We start from the raw sequence: 20554 nt of genomic DNA, 5'->3' as shown, positions 1-20554 counted from the left end.
ATGTTATCTTTTTCAGATCATAGACTTCGAAATATTATTTTTATCTGCAACAATCGGGATAAGTTAGACTTGTTGTTGCTGCACAACGCAATTTATTTACACACGTGATAGAGAAACCAATTATTCATACTTCATTCATAGATTTTATTTTTAATATACCTAGGTATATGTGATGCAGGGCAAGAATATGATGCGACGAACTGGTGTGTTCAAAATGCGTTGGTCCCTTTTGTCCTATAATAGTAGTAAATCACGAGAATCGTATCAAATACTTATAGATCTTCCATTCACACGTTATTTCTAACACTAAAAATACTTTTAAAAAATCACACACGCGCGCACTCTCACAAATACTGTAGCAAAACTCTTCCGTATAAAGATCCTATTGTCGATCGATTTATGTTTGACACGTATCTATTAAGTACTTGCCAATACATAAATATATCCGTATCACAGTAATAAGTATATACAGTATGCTTACACTTATATAATATCCAGATCATTATACACTACGCACCGTATAACCTATTTCTAGTATCGCTGATATTACAAAATTATCATAACCCAATTTAGTATGGGAAGCGATGGTACGCGGGAGTTACGTAACGCGATTTCCTGCGTCCCAAGTTAAGGTAACCGAGTGTTTGAATATCCGTGGCTATGATATTAATCAAGGCATAAACAATTGGCCGTCCATACAGTGCCTGTTGGAAATTAAATTATAAATTAATAACTCGTCGAATTCTTCAATCCCGACATACGACTCTCTCTGTCTTCCGTTTTATTCGTTTCATGTGTTCCTTGTGTATCCTATAGATTGTAATACCTGTTAGTATCAGTATAACCAGAAGTTTCATGTAATTTTCGTATCACCGAAGGAGAAGATAATTACGTTTACTACGTCGATATATTTTAGACAAGTTTAACCGTCATTTCGCGTCGTGATAAAAGCAGAACATTACGCCCTTGTAACGAATTAAAAATGCGACTTTGAAAATATTTCAGATGGCAATAAGTTCGGTCGTTTAAATCGTTGCTACAGGTAACGGAAAACGTTGCAAATTCGTACCTGTGAAAAGTCACATCTCGAAAACCATCACTTAATTGTTCGATTCGGTAATCATTTTATCGATGAATACTATTGGCAAGTAAAAGTGTGACTATTGAAAAAACGATCTTAACAATACAAATTTCTTTGGTTGAAGACGCCGAACTGACTTTCATCGTCAAATCGCGAACGACCGAAGAAAGCCATCGAATTATGATGAGCTGTTCTCTGATCAGAGTCTCGTTTTCGGTGAGATGTGACATCGCGGTCGTCGTCGTCGTTGGCGTGGTCAATGATTTTTTCGTAGTCATCAACTCCGTTGTCGTCTCCGTCGTTTGTGTCGTCTCCGTCGTTTGTGTCGTCTCCGCCGTTGTCGTCGTAGTTGCTTCCGGAGGTCCAATTGGGGTGTAGCTTCCACATCGTGGAAACTTATCGGGTACCGGTGGAAAGTCCTCGTGCTCACCGACTTTGAATACCAAGGCCATCCCAAGTTCCACATGAAACTCGATGTGGCAATGGAAGAGCCAATACCCTGTTAAATGGTCAATAACATTCTCTTTCAATCTACTTGTGCATCGGTCAGTATAAGGTTTCCGTGCTTCTTGAAAGTTCATTCGAGTCGCTTACCGGGGTTGTTGGCGTGGAAACGGACCACCGTGTAACCTCCATCAGGAACGGTTACTGTATCCTTGATTGGGGCCTGACTGAGCTTTCTTTTAATAAGACCAGCAGCGTCTAGTCTCTTAACTTCATCAACTGTAACATTTTTCCCAACCCTCTCCATGGCGACAACTCGGAAGTCGTGACCGTGTAAGTGAAACGGATGGTTTGCATCATAGGTAAAACCTGTTGATTGAAAATAAGATTTATTGTAGTCGTTGGATTGAAACCCGAATGCTGAACTGAGTCCTCTCTTATCAAACCGTGGGTTTACCTTTGTCGATTAGAACGAGCTCCACCACGCTTCCCAATTTTACTTGGAGAACGTGAGTGCACGCGCAGTAGTTATCTTCACAATTTGTAACGCTACTTTCGTTACAGAACTGATCAGGCCGGATAGCTTCGCGTTGTGAGAGCAGTGGAAATTCCGGTAGTTTCATTGATATGTAATTAAGTTGGGGCGTAAATACCCTTTGACTGTTGTTTATCACTAAACAGGTAGAAAGATTATATCTCTGGATAAGAAGATACTGGAATGGGTCACTTGGGAGACACTTGCACGTGTGTTCATAGTTCAGTGTAATTTATCTGGTTATAAATTATTCTTGAATACGAGTGATGAAAAACTACCTTTGTGAAAGCCGTAGAGATCTTTCCGATGAAAATGGGGGTTATCTTTTGCGTAAAAATCGTAGGAAATATAGAACTGGTAATCCGGATCTTTGGTGTTGGCCTCGTCGTCGGGATCCAGAGAATACAGCAACGGTATGCTGATGGTCGCATTATTTTCCATGCCTTGATTCAGCGCATTGACTTGCTATTGCAGAGCAGATAAGAGATGCACAAATTACGTGTCAATTTTCCGAAGAAGTATTATTCTTAGCTGCTCGTCGAAAATGATAATGAGCTCACCAACGCTTTCGTTGAGGTTGAAACATTTCGCTCGTAAGACACAGTTGCGGTTGGCTCGACCTCGGGCGCTCCCATATACCGTAGAATTGCTACCTGGTTTGCCCTGGTGAACCGCTCATCGCAGTCCATAAGGCCCCGGAACCGAATCCAATAGTTGTCCTGCTTCTGGTTTGCCTGGAGGATAAAGTCGAATCTCTCCCCAGCGTAGGTAACTAGCGATTCGGCTGAAATCGATCGTGTGGGTTAATTAGACGTTGTAATCTACATATATGAGCTAGGTGGAAACCCTAAATTTTTCCCTCAACTCACCTTCGACCGGTTGGATGTCGTTTCCGTCGGTGCTGATTACATAGATGGTGTGATTGTCGATTGAGATCTCTATTGGACAGTTGAGGAACCCGGCGTTTATCACACGGAATCTGTACCTTACGCTCTGAAAGAAGTTCGAAACGGTTAGCTGCATGCACATGAACCCACACGCTGAGTCAATTATGTCAACACGTACCTCTTTCACGACGAAAGTGGCGAGGGGAGTTTTGACACCATTGTGGCGACCGAGGCCGTTCACCAGAAGGTTTACGGGCTTGTTGTCACCATCAGCGTGATGGTGAGCGAGAAACTTATCGGCGCCAGTCTTGTGATCCCAATCCATGACGATCATCGTGTGCTCGATTAAGTCGTAGTACTTAAAGTGAGGGTCCAGACGAGGTGGAACGCGGACTATGAGGGGGCCGATAACACCGTCGCCGCGCTGAAACCCTGCAAATCACAGAATTTGGGTTGATGAGATTTGAGAAGAAATAAGACAAGGGTGACCGGGTCTATCCCCCGTGCTCACCGGAATGCGAATGCCAAAAGTGGGTCCCGGAGGTGGCGGCGATGTAGTGATACCGGAAGGTGGCTCCCGGATGAACCGGGCACTGCGTTACATAGGGTACGCCGTCCATGTAGGGGGTGCTGCGATGGTGTTGTCCATGCCAGTGTATGGTCGTGCTCTCCGCGGGCAGCATGTTGTGGACGTCAACTATTATCCTGTCCCCCAGGCAGACCTGGATGAATGTCGAAGGAATTAATAAAGAGATATGCGTTATCGGTAATCGGTCGAGCCTTGTGCATTATCTTGATATATACTTTACTTTTCTCGAGAGTCAAGGAGGAATGGCGCCTACCTCGATCGCGGGTCCTGGCATCTGCCGGTTGACTACGACGAGGGATCGCTTCACGCCGTCGGCCGGAATGCAATCCTGCCTGAAGCAGTGGGTTATATTTGAGAAGCAGTCGAAGCAGGCTTTGCTCATGGTGTGATAAGCCTCGAGACGAAAATCGTAGCGACATTCCATGGAGGGCTCTCCATCCCTGCATCTTCGCCGACAGGGGTGTTTGCTCAGGTCCGTAATTGCCTCGCTTTCGGAGATGAATTTTGGCTCCATGAACGACGCGGGTCCCTCCTCAGTAGCCGTTATCACCGTCTCTGTATGCAAATGTAGAGTAAAACACTACTAATAGACCATATTTCGTTAGAAAAAATATCACACGTAGTTAATACGTCCATGGGAATTTGTCAATTATATATAGCCTCACATAACTGCGTCCTGAGATTCCGACAGCTATTATGTACCTACTATTTATTTCTTTATTCCATTTTTCTTCTATGTGCGAATTAAGTGACGGAGAAGAAACAAAGTAATAAAACACGTACTCCCGACACTATTTAGAAATATGATGAAAAACTATTTCACTCAATTCAATTTCATGCCGATCTTGGCAATCGAAGAAATGATCCAAGGGGGAAAACAATACCGTATTGTTCCTAATATAAGCCGAGGTTTTCTTTTATCGTCAACAGCATCCGCCAAAATCATTCTCGTCTTGTACGCGGACCCGTATTTGGTGCGCACAACTAAGAAAAAACGCCCTGAACTACTGTCTCAGAATTGGGCGTCATCTTATACGCGGGGTCAGCTTATACTCGGAACAATACGGTATTTCAATTTGTTCAAGGTGCGTTTATTCTCACCTGCAAAGGCTTCGTAACCCAGAGACATTATCTGTGCCCCCAATACCACGAGTTCCAGGCGTAGCAGCATGTTGGATCTGAAACCCATAAAGGAAAATAGGAAAATTAATCCCTTCCCGTGCCATTTAGCTCGACGAAATCCTGGTCCAAGCGATAGGGGACGACGCGACGCGGGCCAAATAGGCCAGATTGATGTTCAGAACAGCTGTGTTTTGTCCCACACGCCACATTAATGTAGTGAGAGTATTTAATTGGGGATCATTTGTTTAATCGAATTTTGGAAAACCCAACTATTTATTTAAACGGTGAATATAAGATATTTGGTTATAAGATTACAAGTTGTATTATTCGTAGTAATTTATAAATTTAATTTGTTATTGTAGTGACGTTGGTATTATCTATTAGGTCATTTTTTGAATTCGTCAGGAATTCGAAATAGTTCTTTATGAGACGGATTAATAATTAGTTGAATTGATGGTTAGTTAAGTCGAGATATTCGGTTAAGACTTGAAATTTTTAGGTAGTTGTTGTTGACTTGAGGACTCGACGTGTACTGACTTTTTGGTAATGATCAAAGAAGGAATTTGGAAGATTTGGAAATTGGAAGAAACTTGTCGGCCGGATGATTTTTTGCACTGGTCAATTACTGTGATTGGTGGGACTTTAGGATTGGTCAAGAACTTGTACCGGACGTGTTGGTTATAGAAGTGGAAATTTTTTACGTAGGAGGGAAGGGGGAGCACGCAGGTATATCTTAAAATTAAACAATACGCGACTCTTCCGCACTTTTGCTTATACACAGTCCGGGCAGGCCACTCACTGTCCATATCCGGCAGCCAACTGAGTGTGTGAGTGGGAAAAACCCGTGGATAATTAAGAAGTAATGATCCACGCTGGAAGTCATGTACAAATCTTCGATTACTTAGTCATTGTTCGATATTTCTTATCGTTTATGGTCGTAGTTCCTTCGGCGCGACATTATCTTGCCAAATGTGGGACCTTTGCCTTTTCTAGATGGCTTCCCTGACTGGCGATTTACCTTCCATCGAAGTCCCAACCGTAAGAGAATATATAGAATAAAATAAGACTATTTATATTAAAGAAATGGTGTTGATACACAACCAGCTGCGATACAAAATTGTTCGAAATCTAGATTTTCGAAAGTGTCACTGATTAGTAGTCATTCTAATCATTGTCAACATTTCGAACAGTTTATCTTTCGTTGTTTTATTTTCGCATGTTTGAAATTTCAATACATCGGCAGTTCGAAGTATCGACCCTTTCAAATTTTGACCCCCATCCTTTGGTACAAAATTTAAAGCAGGGCAACGGGTTAATATCACTCAAGTCAGTCAATTCCTTCACAATGCTCAACTTTTGATAGAAATGTGATTCCGTTATGAGATTCAAAGACTTTAATTCGGGCGTCATGCTTAGCGTGCTGAAAGATAGACGGACTCATTATTTGGACAGGAAAGATTGTGTAACAAAGCGCGTTAATTGTCGCCCGATTACGTGGATCATGTGTGAAAACGAAGGTATTGATCGACTAATGAAGTCTTCATACCGCCTCCAAGTAAGGTTCTCCTTGTTTGTAACGTTTATTTTTTATTTCATCCCGCGGCTATGGCTCAATTAAATCTACAACTCACCGCGTGTATACCAATGATTTTTATTTATTCTTGTCTTTATTTCTCACTCCCGATCAACCGTCCGTTTGTTTCAAAACTTTCTAACACGCAGTCGGTCGCTGCTTCAATTTTATTCTGTATAACAGTATTCGATAGTGTATAGGTACATGTACATATCCATAAACGGGCTTACCGCATGTACAAAAATTCCACAACGACGCAGAATCGAAAAGAAGAAAACATGACAGACGAAGTAAAATATCACCTATATTTGCTCGCCGTAACGTGAACAACTTTTACAACATCCAATTAAACGAGCACTTGCGAATCTCGAGCGTTTATATCCCTCCTATTTCGCTTTAAGTAAGCGGGTAGCCGACACGTTATTTTGCTGCCGTTTCATCACCGTCGTTGCTCCGTCTCCGAATAGACGGAACATCGCGTGCGAGTTGACTTTGCCAATTGGGGAAATATATAGAATCGGTCGAGTTCTAATCGCATTTTATTTGATTTCTTATAATCCCAATCGCAAAACGATGAAGATAGTTGGCTATGAATGAACAAACTAGTCTGACTGGTTTCAATTTTCCGTCACTTAATGCGAAAAGATCCGCTAGATTTTCTGTTGAAAGAGTTGGTCCTAAATAACGGGTTTTAGAATTCTTATATCCAAATTAAATCGTACCCTCCGATTCTGAAGACGAGGTCCTGAGATTTGAAATTTGATATTACAAAAAGTAATCTGCACGATTCCCGATTTCCCAAGTTCACTTATTCATCACTCTCGGTTCCGTTTACTTGACGAAGAATTATTTCTCAGAGGGGCGAAAGAGGCAACAAGGCAGAATTCAATTATTTCACAGTATCGTCCCTCTTTTCAGTTGCATGCAACATAATATGGTCAATATACCATTGTTATCCGGTAGAAAAAAAAAAAAAATGCAATGGCAACAAACCCCGTACCAAATTTGCCGTTGGTTTCTTCTTTCGAAGTATTCCTTTAATTGATGCAAGGCACAATATCACCGAGAATCGAACTTGACGAACTTGATGAATCGAACGGATGTTGAAAACTTCTCCCAGTATTTGGCACTGCACCGCGGGTTAATCCCCCGACTCTGCCGCGTTGCTGATAGCGGAGCTCGAGGAAACCGATTAATCGCGACTACTCCCTGAGGGGAAAAATCGACGAGTGCCTTGAGTGGAGGTGTCGATGCCGAAAGACCGGGTCTCTACGAAGAACTGACGGCCAGTCCGCAGCTCCCGTCTCTATGTATGTACGCACAAGACTCGATCGGAGGTCAAACGCACCCCACACGCTCTCCGAGCTGCACGGACAGGTCTCGATGAGCTACCGGACCCCGAAGACGTCATCGGGGATTCCGCAATACCTACGCGCGATGTTGAACGATTCCAGGATTCATCCTCAACGCGTTACGTGCCGGTGTATATTATACAGGTATACCGGCCCCACACGTAATTGGCTCTACGGAAGCGAGAAGATTAATTTAAAGTTCACGCAGTGCGACTCGGGTCCCGGAGGGTTCGATCATTCGTTTCATTCTCTCCTGAGAATTTTCTTTTCAACTTGACTTGTATTTTTGACCATTTATTTTTATTTTCATTTCTTTCACTTTAACGCAAAACACACACAAATTTTTGTTCGCGGAGCTGTGAATGCGGTCGAACGTATACATGATTGTTAATAACGAGCATAAGACTGGTAGGAGATAAATTTAACTATAAGCAAAAAATATGCACAAATATGACAGATAAAAATGTCGTTAGGTTTAGAAACCGGAATAGTTATTACCACCGCGAGTGCAGCGAGTCTAAACCGCTGCCCGGGGTAGACGGAATTCGATTTGATAATTCTATTTTAAGAATGAACTTTTGATTTATTTTTTAATTTATTTAATTTAATTTCCGACAGCGGACTGTGCACGCTTCCTTCTTATTCGTCTGTAGCGATCCGGTCGATTGATCCAGGCAGGCACGTATGAGGCATCGTTTACGAAGCCGGATCTCCGTGACGTCGCCGTACATAAAATCCTTAGATAATAAGCAGGTATTGTAATATTTGTGCTATACGTATCGTAAACCTCCTTATATGTAGCATTATATAGACTGCGATATTACCTCAACTGGATCCAAAAAAAGTCTATTTCAACCGCTTGGTTTGCCTGCATCATCGAGGAATTTGCGAATTTCTCGAATCAGCATATGACGAAAATAACCACCTGCTTATGCAAATTACCTTTATTACTTGCCAGAGATTCCAGATCGCAATTGGAGTATTTGCATATTTCAAAAATCTAATACGCAAAATAGACAGATCGTATTTCTCATTTCGGAATAAACAAATTATCGCAGATACCGCATATAGAATCTGGGCAGATCCTAACAATAAAAAAGCAAATTTGAAGCCTAAAATTTCTGGTAAGAAGTTATCGTTTTCATCCCACAAGAAGTTGCATTATTGAACGAAAATTTTGTTTTTCATCATTTCAGCACGTTCAAATCGCGTGGTACGTGAATGTATTTGCAATTCTCAGATCAGGATAATGTACACCTATATGTGTATATACAGCGCATGGCAGTCACGACGTAAGACGCGAAACACTTTTATTCGGAAAAGAAGAAGGCCACGCGCACTTCATATCCTGCAGAGGAAACTTGAATTACAGGTATTATGTCCTACGTACACCTCAAACATTTCACAGTGAACTCTGTTGTTGTTCCAGTCCATCGTGCCGCAACCTTTCACTTTATAATATCACGATGCAGACACGTGCGTAAAACAATATACGCAATTCTTACAGCTTACGTAGGACCGCATGGCACGTATACAAAATACGTACTGACATCGATTGACAACGAGCCGAAGAATTTTCTATAATTTTTGGAATCGAGGGCAGGATGCACGCAGCGCGTTGCAAGCTTTTGAACGGAAGTTCTCAAGGGCGGTTCGGGCAGCCATGAAAACCGGCTTTTGCAATCCCGGAAGGGACGATCCCCCGATTCAGCTGCATCAAATTAGCGATGAACATATCTCGCGTCATACGCCCGTTACAGGTGTGTACCTGTGATATCGTAGACGGTCCCGAGAACGCGATATTACGTAGATCGATTCTTGAAATTCATTCGGTCATGACGCCGACAAGGACATTGAAGAGCTTCTAAAAACTGCAGAGCGTAAATTTAGATTAGCGGGTTCCCTTCCCGGCGTAATTACTGCGCGCCTTTGATTCCACCTTGGCGGCGTTTAACAACCTTACTTCGAAACTTCGAAGGATGTATCGGATTTTCAAACGAAACGCGAATGCAGAGAGATGAATTTCGTATTAGGAAATTGATATTCCTGATTCAAAATTAACGATTGACAGTTATTCCAGATTTTTGGAAATCAGAATATTCCCTCTTGATTTCAAATTCAAGATACGATACTCCCATTCCGTAGAGATTCGCAATCAGTCATATACGTAATGCACGCGCTATGCCTAATTGGAGGCCTAGAAACTGTGAATAATACAGGAAAATATTTACTTGAGTTGTAAAAGGGTGAACGGGTTTATTGCGAGTCTTCAAATTTATAGCTACTGCGGAAGCGTTGCTCTTACGTCGCCACATACAGGTATTAATTTCCGCAACATCGGGTATTTTCGTTTGTTCTTACCTCTTCCGCGGGGAATTTGCAACCAGCGCAATTGTGCCGCACAAGGATATTTTCTGTCAAAAGTGTGCAATCACTCCGTGATATAATTACTATGAGGGAAAACCGCACGAAACTTCAGGGAAAAAAAAACTTGCCTGACTGCAATGTTCAATGAGGCGTTCACACTGAAATCAAAAAATTTGTTCGCCTAAACGAGGATAGAAGAAAAACCCGTCATCGTGAATCTTACCGTGCGGTGTGGGACAATTAAGTAATACGGTAAAAGTATATGTAGGTGATGAATAAGTGCAGGTTTATTTACGCGTCTGATAGGCACAGCTAGCAAGCAATTATCAGAATGAATGCACCGGGAATAATCCGAGAGCCGTGCAAGCGTTACTTGAAAAAGATAGGTATAATAAATGTATGCTTTTTTAATTTGGACAGTTACCTCACGTTTCTTCATATTATGGATACATAAACGATAAACCAGGTATATATGTATATAAATATATATATAGTGTGTGCACATGCAATATACTTCCCGGTGTATTAATTCGGGAACTTGCTCACTAGCTGTATTATATGTGCGGATAAACCAGTACGTATTCATTATTTATATCCGTATCGTGTTATAGCGCATTGAGTTCAATCGAAGCAGTATCACAGCGGCTTTACACTTTTGCGCCCCGTAATCAAAACCCGGTACTTTTTATTTAAAACTTTGACCGTTATGTTTCTCGAAAACGGTTGAGTGTTGACGGATAAGCCGAGACACGTGTCCGCTTATTTTGACCCCCTCTTCCACCGAACGAAGTTTCAGGGAAATCGGTTGTGGACACGTCTGATGTTCTCCTCGTAAGTCACGTCGAGATTCGTCATACAAAATAGAAGGACCGAACAACGGGGATAAAGTAGAAAAAAGAATCGAACAACAAGATGATTTCTGTACGTAGCGAAGTTGTAAAATTAACCTTTCACATTCCTTTCAACGGTAACAAATCACTGCATGAGAACAATTCTGCTAGCCATTAGTTTTCGAAGACGGGCTCGCAGAATGGCAGAGTTCAGTGACTGGCGAAAATCAACCGCGGATACTTGAACTATGCATTGGCTATCGTAGTAATCTCGATTCTTTTTCAGCTACCGTACCGATGGGTATACTATACCAGGCAAATATTAAAAAGAAAAAGTTTCTTCGCATATGACGGGAACACCCCGGCGGGATGCCGAAGCGATGCAAAAGCCATTCTTGGGAAGACCCGGCATCGAAAGACCCAGCTCGGAACAACCGCTCGTTCCTGTTTTGTTCTTTTTTTCTTATTGTTAGTTCCTCTTCTACTCTTTTCCTCGTCGGGAAATCCCTGGACGCTGCCAAGCCGCAAGATCCGAAGAGATAGGTGATACGTTACCTCGGATCGTCACCGTGGTCAACGAGGGTCGTACATAATTTTTAAGGAAAAATCGGGGGCAAAAATCATTATTGTTCAAAATCCGAATGATCTTCAAGGCTTGACTTTTCAATATATACGAATAAATTTTGTGTTCATCGTGATTTAATAAATTTCAGTCAATCCTAAATGTGCGAAGTAACGATTTTTCCTAAACACGCATCGTTACCGTAACGTCGCTAACTTCATCCTCATTAATCGATTCCATCGAGGGCTTTGAATCGCAATAATTTTTGTTCGTTTTCAAATAAAATTATTTGGCAATTAATTATAGGCTCCCTTCAACTTTTCATAGTATACAGTTGATTTTATTTGTTGGGCGTTCGCTCTTGTCGCAAACTTGTTGCAAATAAAATGGAACCTGTTTTCAACTTCTTGATACGTCTAACTGAGAAGGTTACCGTAGTCCATTAATGAGCGGATTCACAGGGCAGTGAATAATTCTAGAGTTTAACGAACCAAAAGGTAATACATATCCCGTTTATCGCTTTCCATAAGCTGAACTCTCACGAGCCGCTGGTTTCGGCCGCATTGTGGAATTTGTGTAGCTTTCGCAACTGTAAACGATCGGTCGCCTAAATTTGTCGATACCTAATTTTCGGTCGTTTATACCTAATACGTAAAGCGAAATTCGATACGTATGTAAATTTTGGATCGATATCCGTGAAAAAGACCGGAGTCAAAAACAATCCGCCGACTACGATGATCGGGTCTTGTATAATGTAGGAAAAAAATAAACGGAAATTGACGCGATCGCGTGCAAATACGAATATATATATATATATATATATTATCTTGGCACACTCTGTTTGGCCGACACACAGCTGTTGTACGAGTAATGCAGCATTGTCTAGAAGAATATACATGACGTTACATGGTCACGTATTCATCGTGCAAATTCGATTTCGCACCGTATTTAATTCGCGTAAAATGTAAGGTCGAATTTCTTTCTCAAGGCTTCACAGTCGAGTGTATAATACAGCGTGCCAGTGGAATTTTATTAGTCGCACATGCCGCAGCCGCATGAAGTTTTTGTCACGTGCAATTTGCTTGAGGTTAAAAAAATATTTATCAAAACTAATTCAATGCACTGTTTATACCCATGCCGAGTATATCTTAAAATTGTGAGTTAATTAGCCGACAAGGTGACGATGTTATTTCTACTATAGGTAGAACGGAAAGATGATAAATTATTCTAAAATTGCGCATCGTAAATATTCCTTTCAAGTTTTAATGCATTAAACCTCTAAACGAGCTGTGTAATACGCGTGTGGTTACTATAGGTGCAATGATTAATTGACTCAACGTACGGTTCTAATCGCAATTCGCACTGTCACACGTCGATTCTTAAACAGCTCGTATGAGATTGAAAAAACATAGGTATAAGTTTTACGTAAGAATGGTAGTTATGGCTAAAATGCAACGATTGAAATTGCCGGCTGTTTCGATCCTGCGGGATTGTGTAAGTGGAAACAAACTTTAGTACTGATTTTACATAACACGTGAATCCACATTCTCTCGGTTGCCGCCGCGTCTCTTAACGTGCGCTACAAACATCGAGGCATATACAGCGAATATATAGCATAATGAACGAAACGGATTTTCAAAAATTTTACCAGGCTTTAGCAACATTTTTAACCACCCGGATTTGTATCCGAATCGTCACTATCATCAACTATTTCACCTACATTCAATCTACAGTCGTCATTAGGGTACGTAGGTACGTAAATATAACTATTAACGGTCGATTGGTGCTTCTACGAATCTCTTACTTTCATAATTTCTTACAGATTTTCATGTTTACATTAACACACGTGAGTGTTTATTTCGCAAGGAGTGATACGCGGACAAAATGGCAAATGTCAGCTAGCCGTATGATAAAATACAAATCCAACGTCTGACTTGAATGCGTACGAAAGAATATGTACCTATACCCACACATGTTGCAACGTGAAATATTCGAAACATTTTTTCAACATCACGTCTCTTGCGTTGACGCAATAACAATTTAACGTTTGAATATTTTTACAAAATATATTTGGAAAATGTTTTTTAGATACATTTCCAAGCTAATCTTGTAACATTGTCATACGTAGAAGTTTTTAGAACCTATTAAAAATCTATTCAAATATTACAAAAACATTGTATCCCTATTGAATGGTGTTTTTTAAAAGTTTCAAAAATATTATTGTGCCCAGAGCATACTGCATATTCGAGGCAAAATACTGCAGAGTATGGCGTCAAGATCCGGCCTAACAATAAGACGAAACGTTTTATATAATTTTTTTTCTTCACCTTACACATACTCCAACGTAATTTGAATTGTGTAACGTGTGGATAGCCGTGCAATATTCGCTACCTTTTTATATGGGAACTTTCTTGCGTACGTTAATTCTCATCTGTTATTCTGCGATTCGCGCTCAAAGATTAACGACCAGTAGATGTCTTCCTCCGGAGCCTCGTTATTAATTTTTTTATCTGATTTTTTTTTCCATTCGCTACAGCACAAAGATCCATTGCGTCATGAATTATTTTCTAAACCGAGATCATTTCATCATCAATAGTAACGTTTTTAGTTCGATTACAGTCGATTCTCTTCCGAATTCTGGTAAGCAAACTTGCTCGACAATATGACAACGGATGGTCAAATTCTTCAGGTGGCTACGATTAGGCAATGTTCTACGTACAGTCATTGTTTTTAGTCTATTTCACCGCATCACCTCGGTTCCGTTGATGTTACTTTACTTGATTCCTCGTTGATCGACAGCACGCATTCCAAATATTTCAGAATTGCGCAACAGAGCGCAATCTACGAAAGAGATAACGTGGGATAATCATTGATGATGCCAGTAGCTGAGTAATTTTATCGTTTTGAATAACAAACGATCGCCGACACACGCGGAACACACGCCAGCTCATAAAAATGCAACCGCACCGCATGTTACGTCGGGATCCCAAGAATTCGAACGAGAAGAACCGAGTCAAGATCTCGGCGGACTTTCTCGACGCGCCAGACGACGAATTAAATTAATCCAATTTTCAACCGCGATTTCAGCGAAAAGAAAGAGAATTTCCTTGACTTCTCTCTCTCTCTCTCTCTCTCTCTCTCTCTCTCTCTCTCTCTCTCTCTCTCTCTCTCTCTCTCTGTCAGCAGTCCCGTAGAAATTAAGAACAGATTTTTTTCATGCTGCAATATTTTAATTTAGCAGTTGTGTAATTATTGCTCAATATGCTTGCAGCGACTCATCACCAGCGTATTCGAGTGATATTTTATTTTCTATACTTCTATAGTTCGAATTTAGTAAATGTAGTCAAGCCAAGTAAAGCGAAAACAAGCTTGGCCGGCGACGTCTAGGAATTTGCCCGCGCCGCGAACTTCCATACACGATCAATTATAGCCGGTACATCGGCCAATTTTCCCTTTTGTACAATCACTGATACGCAGTACACATTACATTCGACCCCTTTTACTTGACCATAATAACGTATGTCCAGCTTGTCGTTCCTTGCACTCGTCATCTTTCACGTGCAATTCATTAGCGTAAATTTGAATTTTTCCCGATAGTCAAATTACATTCCGCTCCCAGAGACGATTGTCACATGTTAAGTGGATACCCTGTGAGTATATATTATATACATGCGGTACATCGCATGTGCGATGAAGGACCACAGCTAGTCTTTCGTACAAATTCATTCCCACGGTTAACCGCATCTACTGACACTATTTATACTATAACTACGAATATTATATCTTGTATCCTCAGAGAAGTCGTAGCCTACCTGGTTCTCACATTTTCCAAGATTACCTACCCATAATCTGGTAACCTTGCGAAATTCTATTGTACCCACGTGTTGCATAAGAAGATCGCACGAGCTTTGCCATTAATTAAATTAAATTAATAAAATGTGTGTGTGTATGTGTGTGTGTGTTTGTGTGTGTGTGAGAGATTTCAACTAATTTAAAAATTAACCTCTATATCAGAAAGTTTGTTGACAGACACTTTTGCCTTAATTGCGTTTCTTTGTTATTTTTTCCTCCTGAAAGTTGCAAAGTTACACTCTAAATCATTCATTGTCAGCATGGAAATCATTTTGTTGATGAATCGTTTGTAACCTGCGTAATTAGTGCATGATTTTTCGATAGTCATAACCATGTCGAATTGAAGATTCGTCCTCGTAATCCAACGTAAAAGTACTTTACAGGAAAACAAGATGGATTTCGCAATCCGAATGGCCGGTATGCCGATGTCAAGGCACCGGCTGTAAGCATGCACGTCAGCCCTGGTCGACGAGGACTCGAGAAGAAGGCTAATCTCTCTAATGTGTACATACATTACATACTTGGGGACGAGTTTACGACGGAGCCTTTTTGTAACGCGTGCAGGTATATCAACGTTATGTATTATTTCTCGGAGTGGCAGTGGCAAAATTACGAAACCCCATATATGCGGACGCTACGACTCGTTAATGTCACCAGCAAGACTTTTTCGGTCTCCTCGGAATGAAACAAGTACCAGAATTTGTAACGAGATGAAAAAAGTTATCGAATCAACTGAATTTGTGGTCACGGGCGGCGAAGTTAAGATTTATTTGAGTCGACTCAAGATCTATCGGTCTAACCAAATTTTTAGTTGATTCAACTAAATTCAATTAATTTTTTTAGAGCAACAAAGGTATTTTGTTTAATTAAGCAAGTATATCGCGTTCGCCGCATTTAGTTGAATCAGACGAGTATCAATTGATTCAAATGACCCTTTCACTTCGTGTATGATGTGATAATATGTTTCTCGGCGGATACATAATCCATAATTAACGGGGTTCAACCGGGGAAGTTTAATTAAGGTTTAATTAAGACACGGATGACCAAACACACCAGCAATAAGCAGCACCCGCATGGCGGCTCTTGTAGGTACTATCTCTAATCTTTCGGTGGCCTAAGCGACCACCCAGCACCAGGATTCACTGGTTCACTAATGTTTGCCTAGATTTTCAAATGTAGGATAGGACTGTCATAATCATACAGCGTGCGGATACTCCCCAATTTCGAGCGCACGCTGCGCTGGGATACAATCATATCGTACGTAATTATTATTATCATACATCAGGGCAACAATTATAGCATATTTTTCGATTTGTCATCCGATTATACGCGCGTGCTTACTTTTCGAATTTAAATGACCAATACACCCAGCTCACTCCGCATCGAGTCCGGCCTCACGGAGAGGATGACAAACAACCTAGCAGTTGTGCCGCGGGCAAACATCAAGTGGGCAACACTTCTTGAGCATCGAGTTTAAGAACGCGTTACAGTGAATTGGTATGCAAGGACACATCGCGATCATGAACGAAGAATCAATAATATTGCGTTAATGAACATGTTTCAAAGTCTTTTCATGAACATCGTTTGTTATACTTGCGTATGTGAACGATATTTTAAACGGCGAACAATTGTAACGTTAGATGGTCAGAAATTGGAACAATTAGCCATCTCATGATTATAAGCGTGGATGAACTTGTACTCACCTATCGATTTCGTAAACTGGCCCGTTCGCAAGAGGAGACGAAAGTTTCACCGCGTGTTGAACCGGAGTACTGTTGTTTTCCTTTTCTTCTTCTTCTTGGTCTCACGAGGAGCACGCGCTTCTGCGGTTTGTCTCCTTCCGTGAATGGGACGCAATCAACCATCATGTGTAGGGTGGTCCTCGTCCTCGCCAACGGAGCGAGCAGAGACGACTGTGTTGTTTCGATGTCCATAGCACGTGGAACTGATGTTCGACTGAACACGCATGGGATCAGAAATTAGAGAAGGAAGAGGAGTTCTTTGTTGTGTACCGGTAACCGGACACGTGACTAATTTTCAAATCAGTAGAATAACGAACAAATTGCACTCGTACGTCGAGCAAATGTGCGAAGAATTTTCTGATACATATATGTATAATATTAAGTGGTTTCTGCAACAACGGGCACCGGTATCATCAATTTATACGGTGATACAGGTGTTCAACACTTCGCCTCGCTTCTGCGAAAGAAATTGTCCGGTCGTTACACGGTATGGCGAATATATAAAAAATCTAAACACGTATGAAAAAATGTTGCAACTTGGTCGGGACATTTGCAGCCGAGCCGACATGAATTGCCATCGGATAAACCTTCGGTATTTACTCGACGATAAAATTGCGATATAGCAGAGGTGTAACCTGTAATCTTCCAACTTGTGCGCAATTCTACGTGAAAGACGTCAGCGAATTGGCAGCAATTGAAATGACACGAAATGACTACGGTCGCACTTTTACTTGCGTCTACAAGCGTCGTGTGATGTGCAGTCGAAAATATCGACGACTCTTACCGACAACGCAAGACCGTCCAGGTACATACATTATTATCTAACGCTAACTCTTTCTCGTTTCGAGCCCAGTTCTATACGAGTTACAATGCCATGCCTCTGTAAATCAAAGACAGTAGAGAGGACCGCGATAATGACTAATTACCAATTCCAAACTTCGCGGCTGCCGTTGCCTTGGCTCACATACATGCTTGAATGCCCAGCGAAGGAACCCCAATTCGAATGCGCCATGAAAAGAATTATTATCAGCTAAAGCCAAGCATCTGCAGGCCTTAAGATTCGCGTTTTTAATTAGCGGCCACGCAAGCCCCGTTGAAAAAATTTCATCGGCGCCGCGGCGGCATTAATCGTGTTTCAGGTACCGAGAAGTATAGTTACGTTTACCTGTAAGACTTAATTGTATAACAGATAGTGCATCGCTCAGTCGATTGTCTACCGACAATATCGAGCATCGAGAATTTGTGTAAATCTTCAGTAATATATCCTCATAATGCGTCATGTCATAATATTTCAATTATAATGTATGAAGCTTGATTGAGGTATCGATACGCGAAATCGACTGTTCCAAAAACAGAAAACGTGCGAAATTTGTTACCCTTCCGATCAAGGATGCATTCGCAATTAAACTTTCATGGTCACTAGCAGGTTAAAAACGGGTTTAAGAAGACGATTTCGTCTTACGCGTTTGGAAAATGGAAACTACAAATAATAGTTTATTCAATAGAAAGATTCGAAGCGGGGAAAGTTTTTGCCTCGCAATTATTAATATTCGCACATAGACAATGGTCAATGAAACTTGTTGCAATATTGTACTTTGCATGGCAATAAAAGATTTGCATCGATAGCTGCAGATTATTCAAACACTCTGCGGCTCGTTATAGGATGAACGGTCAATAATTGTGATACCCATGCGCTTCGACAATCGCGTTACGTACTTCGTCCAATGTTGTTCTCGTCCCATGCGTGATAATATGTTCGAATCCTTAACAGCGACTACTTATCGCGAACCCTAATGCTTGTGGACATTGTTTCATAACTTGAGAAAAATATAATATACGAGAAGATTAGAACGCGCTCGTTATCTTTATATATCCCAAGCGTAGAAGCCGGATGATCCACGCGTGAATTTGTTTGCACAAGTATTGTTGTACGCAAGGCGTCGCGCCGCGCCGACGAGAGCGGTTGATTTAACTGCAGGCAGTAATAAAAAAAATTAACGCGTGGTGTGCCGACGGATTTGATTATACCTGCGTCAATTGGGATTCCATAAAACGGGTGAAAAAATAATACAGAATTGAATTCGCTTCCTGACTGGCTGTATAAAGTTATCAACTGCACATCACGTGCTAAAAGTAGAGAGAACGAACAAAAAAATTTCGATCGGCCTGACCTTGCGAAATTGTTTGTAAAATTCCTTGTCGCAGGTGTCCCCGTACTTTAATGCGCGAGACACTGTACTTCGCGCTCGCGGTTTTCTCTCTACGAGAATAAAGATGTTAGTGATCTGAGATTAGTTCGCAGGCGGACAGTTAGGCGGGGGATAGCTAGGTCGGGTGAAAATGTGAGTGCTATGTCCTCAATGGACTTGCTATACTTGTCGCGCGTATTAAGGGGGTGCCCTGGTCGATTTCGACGTTGTCGTATATGTATCTCCAAATATCAAAGTAACACGTATCTCAAACGCGGAAAAGGGTCATTATACATGGTGAGGGTAAAAATATAGAAAGATCAAAAAACCGAAGGGCCCACAGTATCGAATCTTTTAAAAAGCGAAAACTCAATTTATAAATAATTTAGAAACGTTGAAGGTCGAAGTATGGGGAATTAAAAGATTAGAAGGGTCAGTACATAGGATGCGAAACTGTAAAATGGTCGGAATTTCTCTCAACAATCACTCGATAATATACAGATATTACTGTTCCATGTTATAACCTTTCTATAATTTGTCTTTCTGTACTTCGACTTTCTATATTTTCAATTTTCTGTGTTTGAACTTTTCACATTTATAAATTCTACGAATAAGATTTTCCCGTGTGTGAAAATTCGATATTCTGGTCCTTTAATCAATCGTAATTCTAAAACAAAAACGCTTCAGTACAGTTTAGTTTGAGGCAGAAATAGAGAACCAGCATGAAATCTTCGAGTTCACTCTTGCGACTTCGTAGAATCCGTGCCATTTCTTTATTTCTGCGTCAAATGAAAAATACCCACGGTCGCAACCGAGACCGATGGTTTACATAAAAAATGTTGCAGTTTAATATATATATATATATATATATATATATATATATATATATATGCGTTGCATTGTTAATAACAATATTTTTTCCTTTACGCCAATGGTAAGAATTACCTTTTCAGACACTGCTTTTCATTCGACAATAAGATTGAAGTCCGGCGATCGGCTTCGATGTTTCGATCAAACTTCCGAAATATGTAATTGATTTTTCTAAACTTCGTACCGTTACAATGACGCTACTAACCTCCAAAGTCATTCTACGCTACCATTTTCGCGATTACTAACCACGCCGTGTAGGAATGAACTACGTAGGTTTGAACCATGCAGGGCAATCCTTTGCGATTCGAAAAATTTGTAGCTCGATCACGCTAGCTTGATCTATACGTTTTACCTATATGCCAATTTCGCGGAGAATTGAACCCGTCGGAACGAACGATTCTCAAACCTACACGGAATGCCGGAACTATCCAGCGCCTAACGTCCAGGCAACGTAGTATCCATTCGTGCTGTCGGTATCCCGTTCAACCGGAGGAAAATTATACTCTACTTGCCCACTTATTAAACATCAAGTATGCAGTTTTGTAAGTCTAAGTCTTCA

General features: G+C 41.0%; 1 protein-coding gene across 2 annotated transcripts; it reads right to left on the bottom strand.

The window, feature by feature from the left end:
- Positions 1 to 123: 123 nt before the first annotated feature.
- Positions 124 to 20413, bottom strand: LOC107218743 (laccase-1). Of its 2 annotated transcripts, XM_015656726.2 has the most exons (12): positions 20071 to 20413; positions 16898 to 17150; positions 4638 to 4714; positions 3790 to 4091; positions 3459 to 3669; positions 3126 to 3379; positions 2930 to 3053; positions 2621 to 2844; positions 2339 to 2525; positions 1983 to 2198; positions 1676 to 1894; positions 124 to 1580 (listed from the first exon to the last, which is right to left on the bottom strand). In XM_015656726.2, the coding sequence occupies exons 3-12, from the start codon at positions 4705 to 4707 to the stop codon at positions 1126 to 1128; spliced, it is 2262 nt and encodes a 753-aa protein (XP_015512212.2). In that variant the 5' UTR covers positions 4708 to 4714; positions 16898 to 17150; positions 20071 to 20413; the 3' UTR covers positions 124 to 1125. The 2 variants fall into 2 exon arrangements, with proteins under 2 accessions (XP_015512212.2, XP_015512211.2); XM_015656725.2 differs by lacking the exons at positions 16898 to 17150; positions 20071 to 20413 and adding an exon at positions 7232 to 7517.
- Positions 20414 to 20554: the final 141 nt, after the last annotated feature.

This window comes from Neodiprion lecontei, chromosome 4, assembly GCF_021901455.1.
Source record: "Neodiprion lecontei isolate iyNeoLeco1 chromosome 4, iyNeoLeco1.1, whole genome shotgun sequence".
NCBI lineage: Eukaryota > Metazoa > Arthropoda > Insecta > Hymenoptera > Diprionidae > Neodiprion > Neodiprion lecontei.
This window is presented reverse-complemented; position numbering and strand designations above follow the sequence as displayed.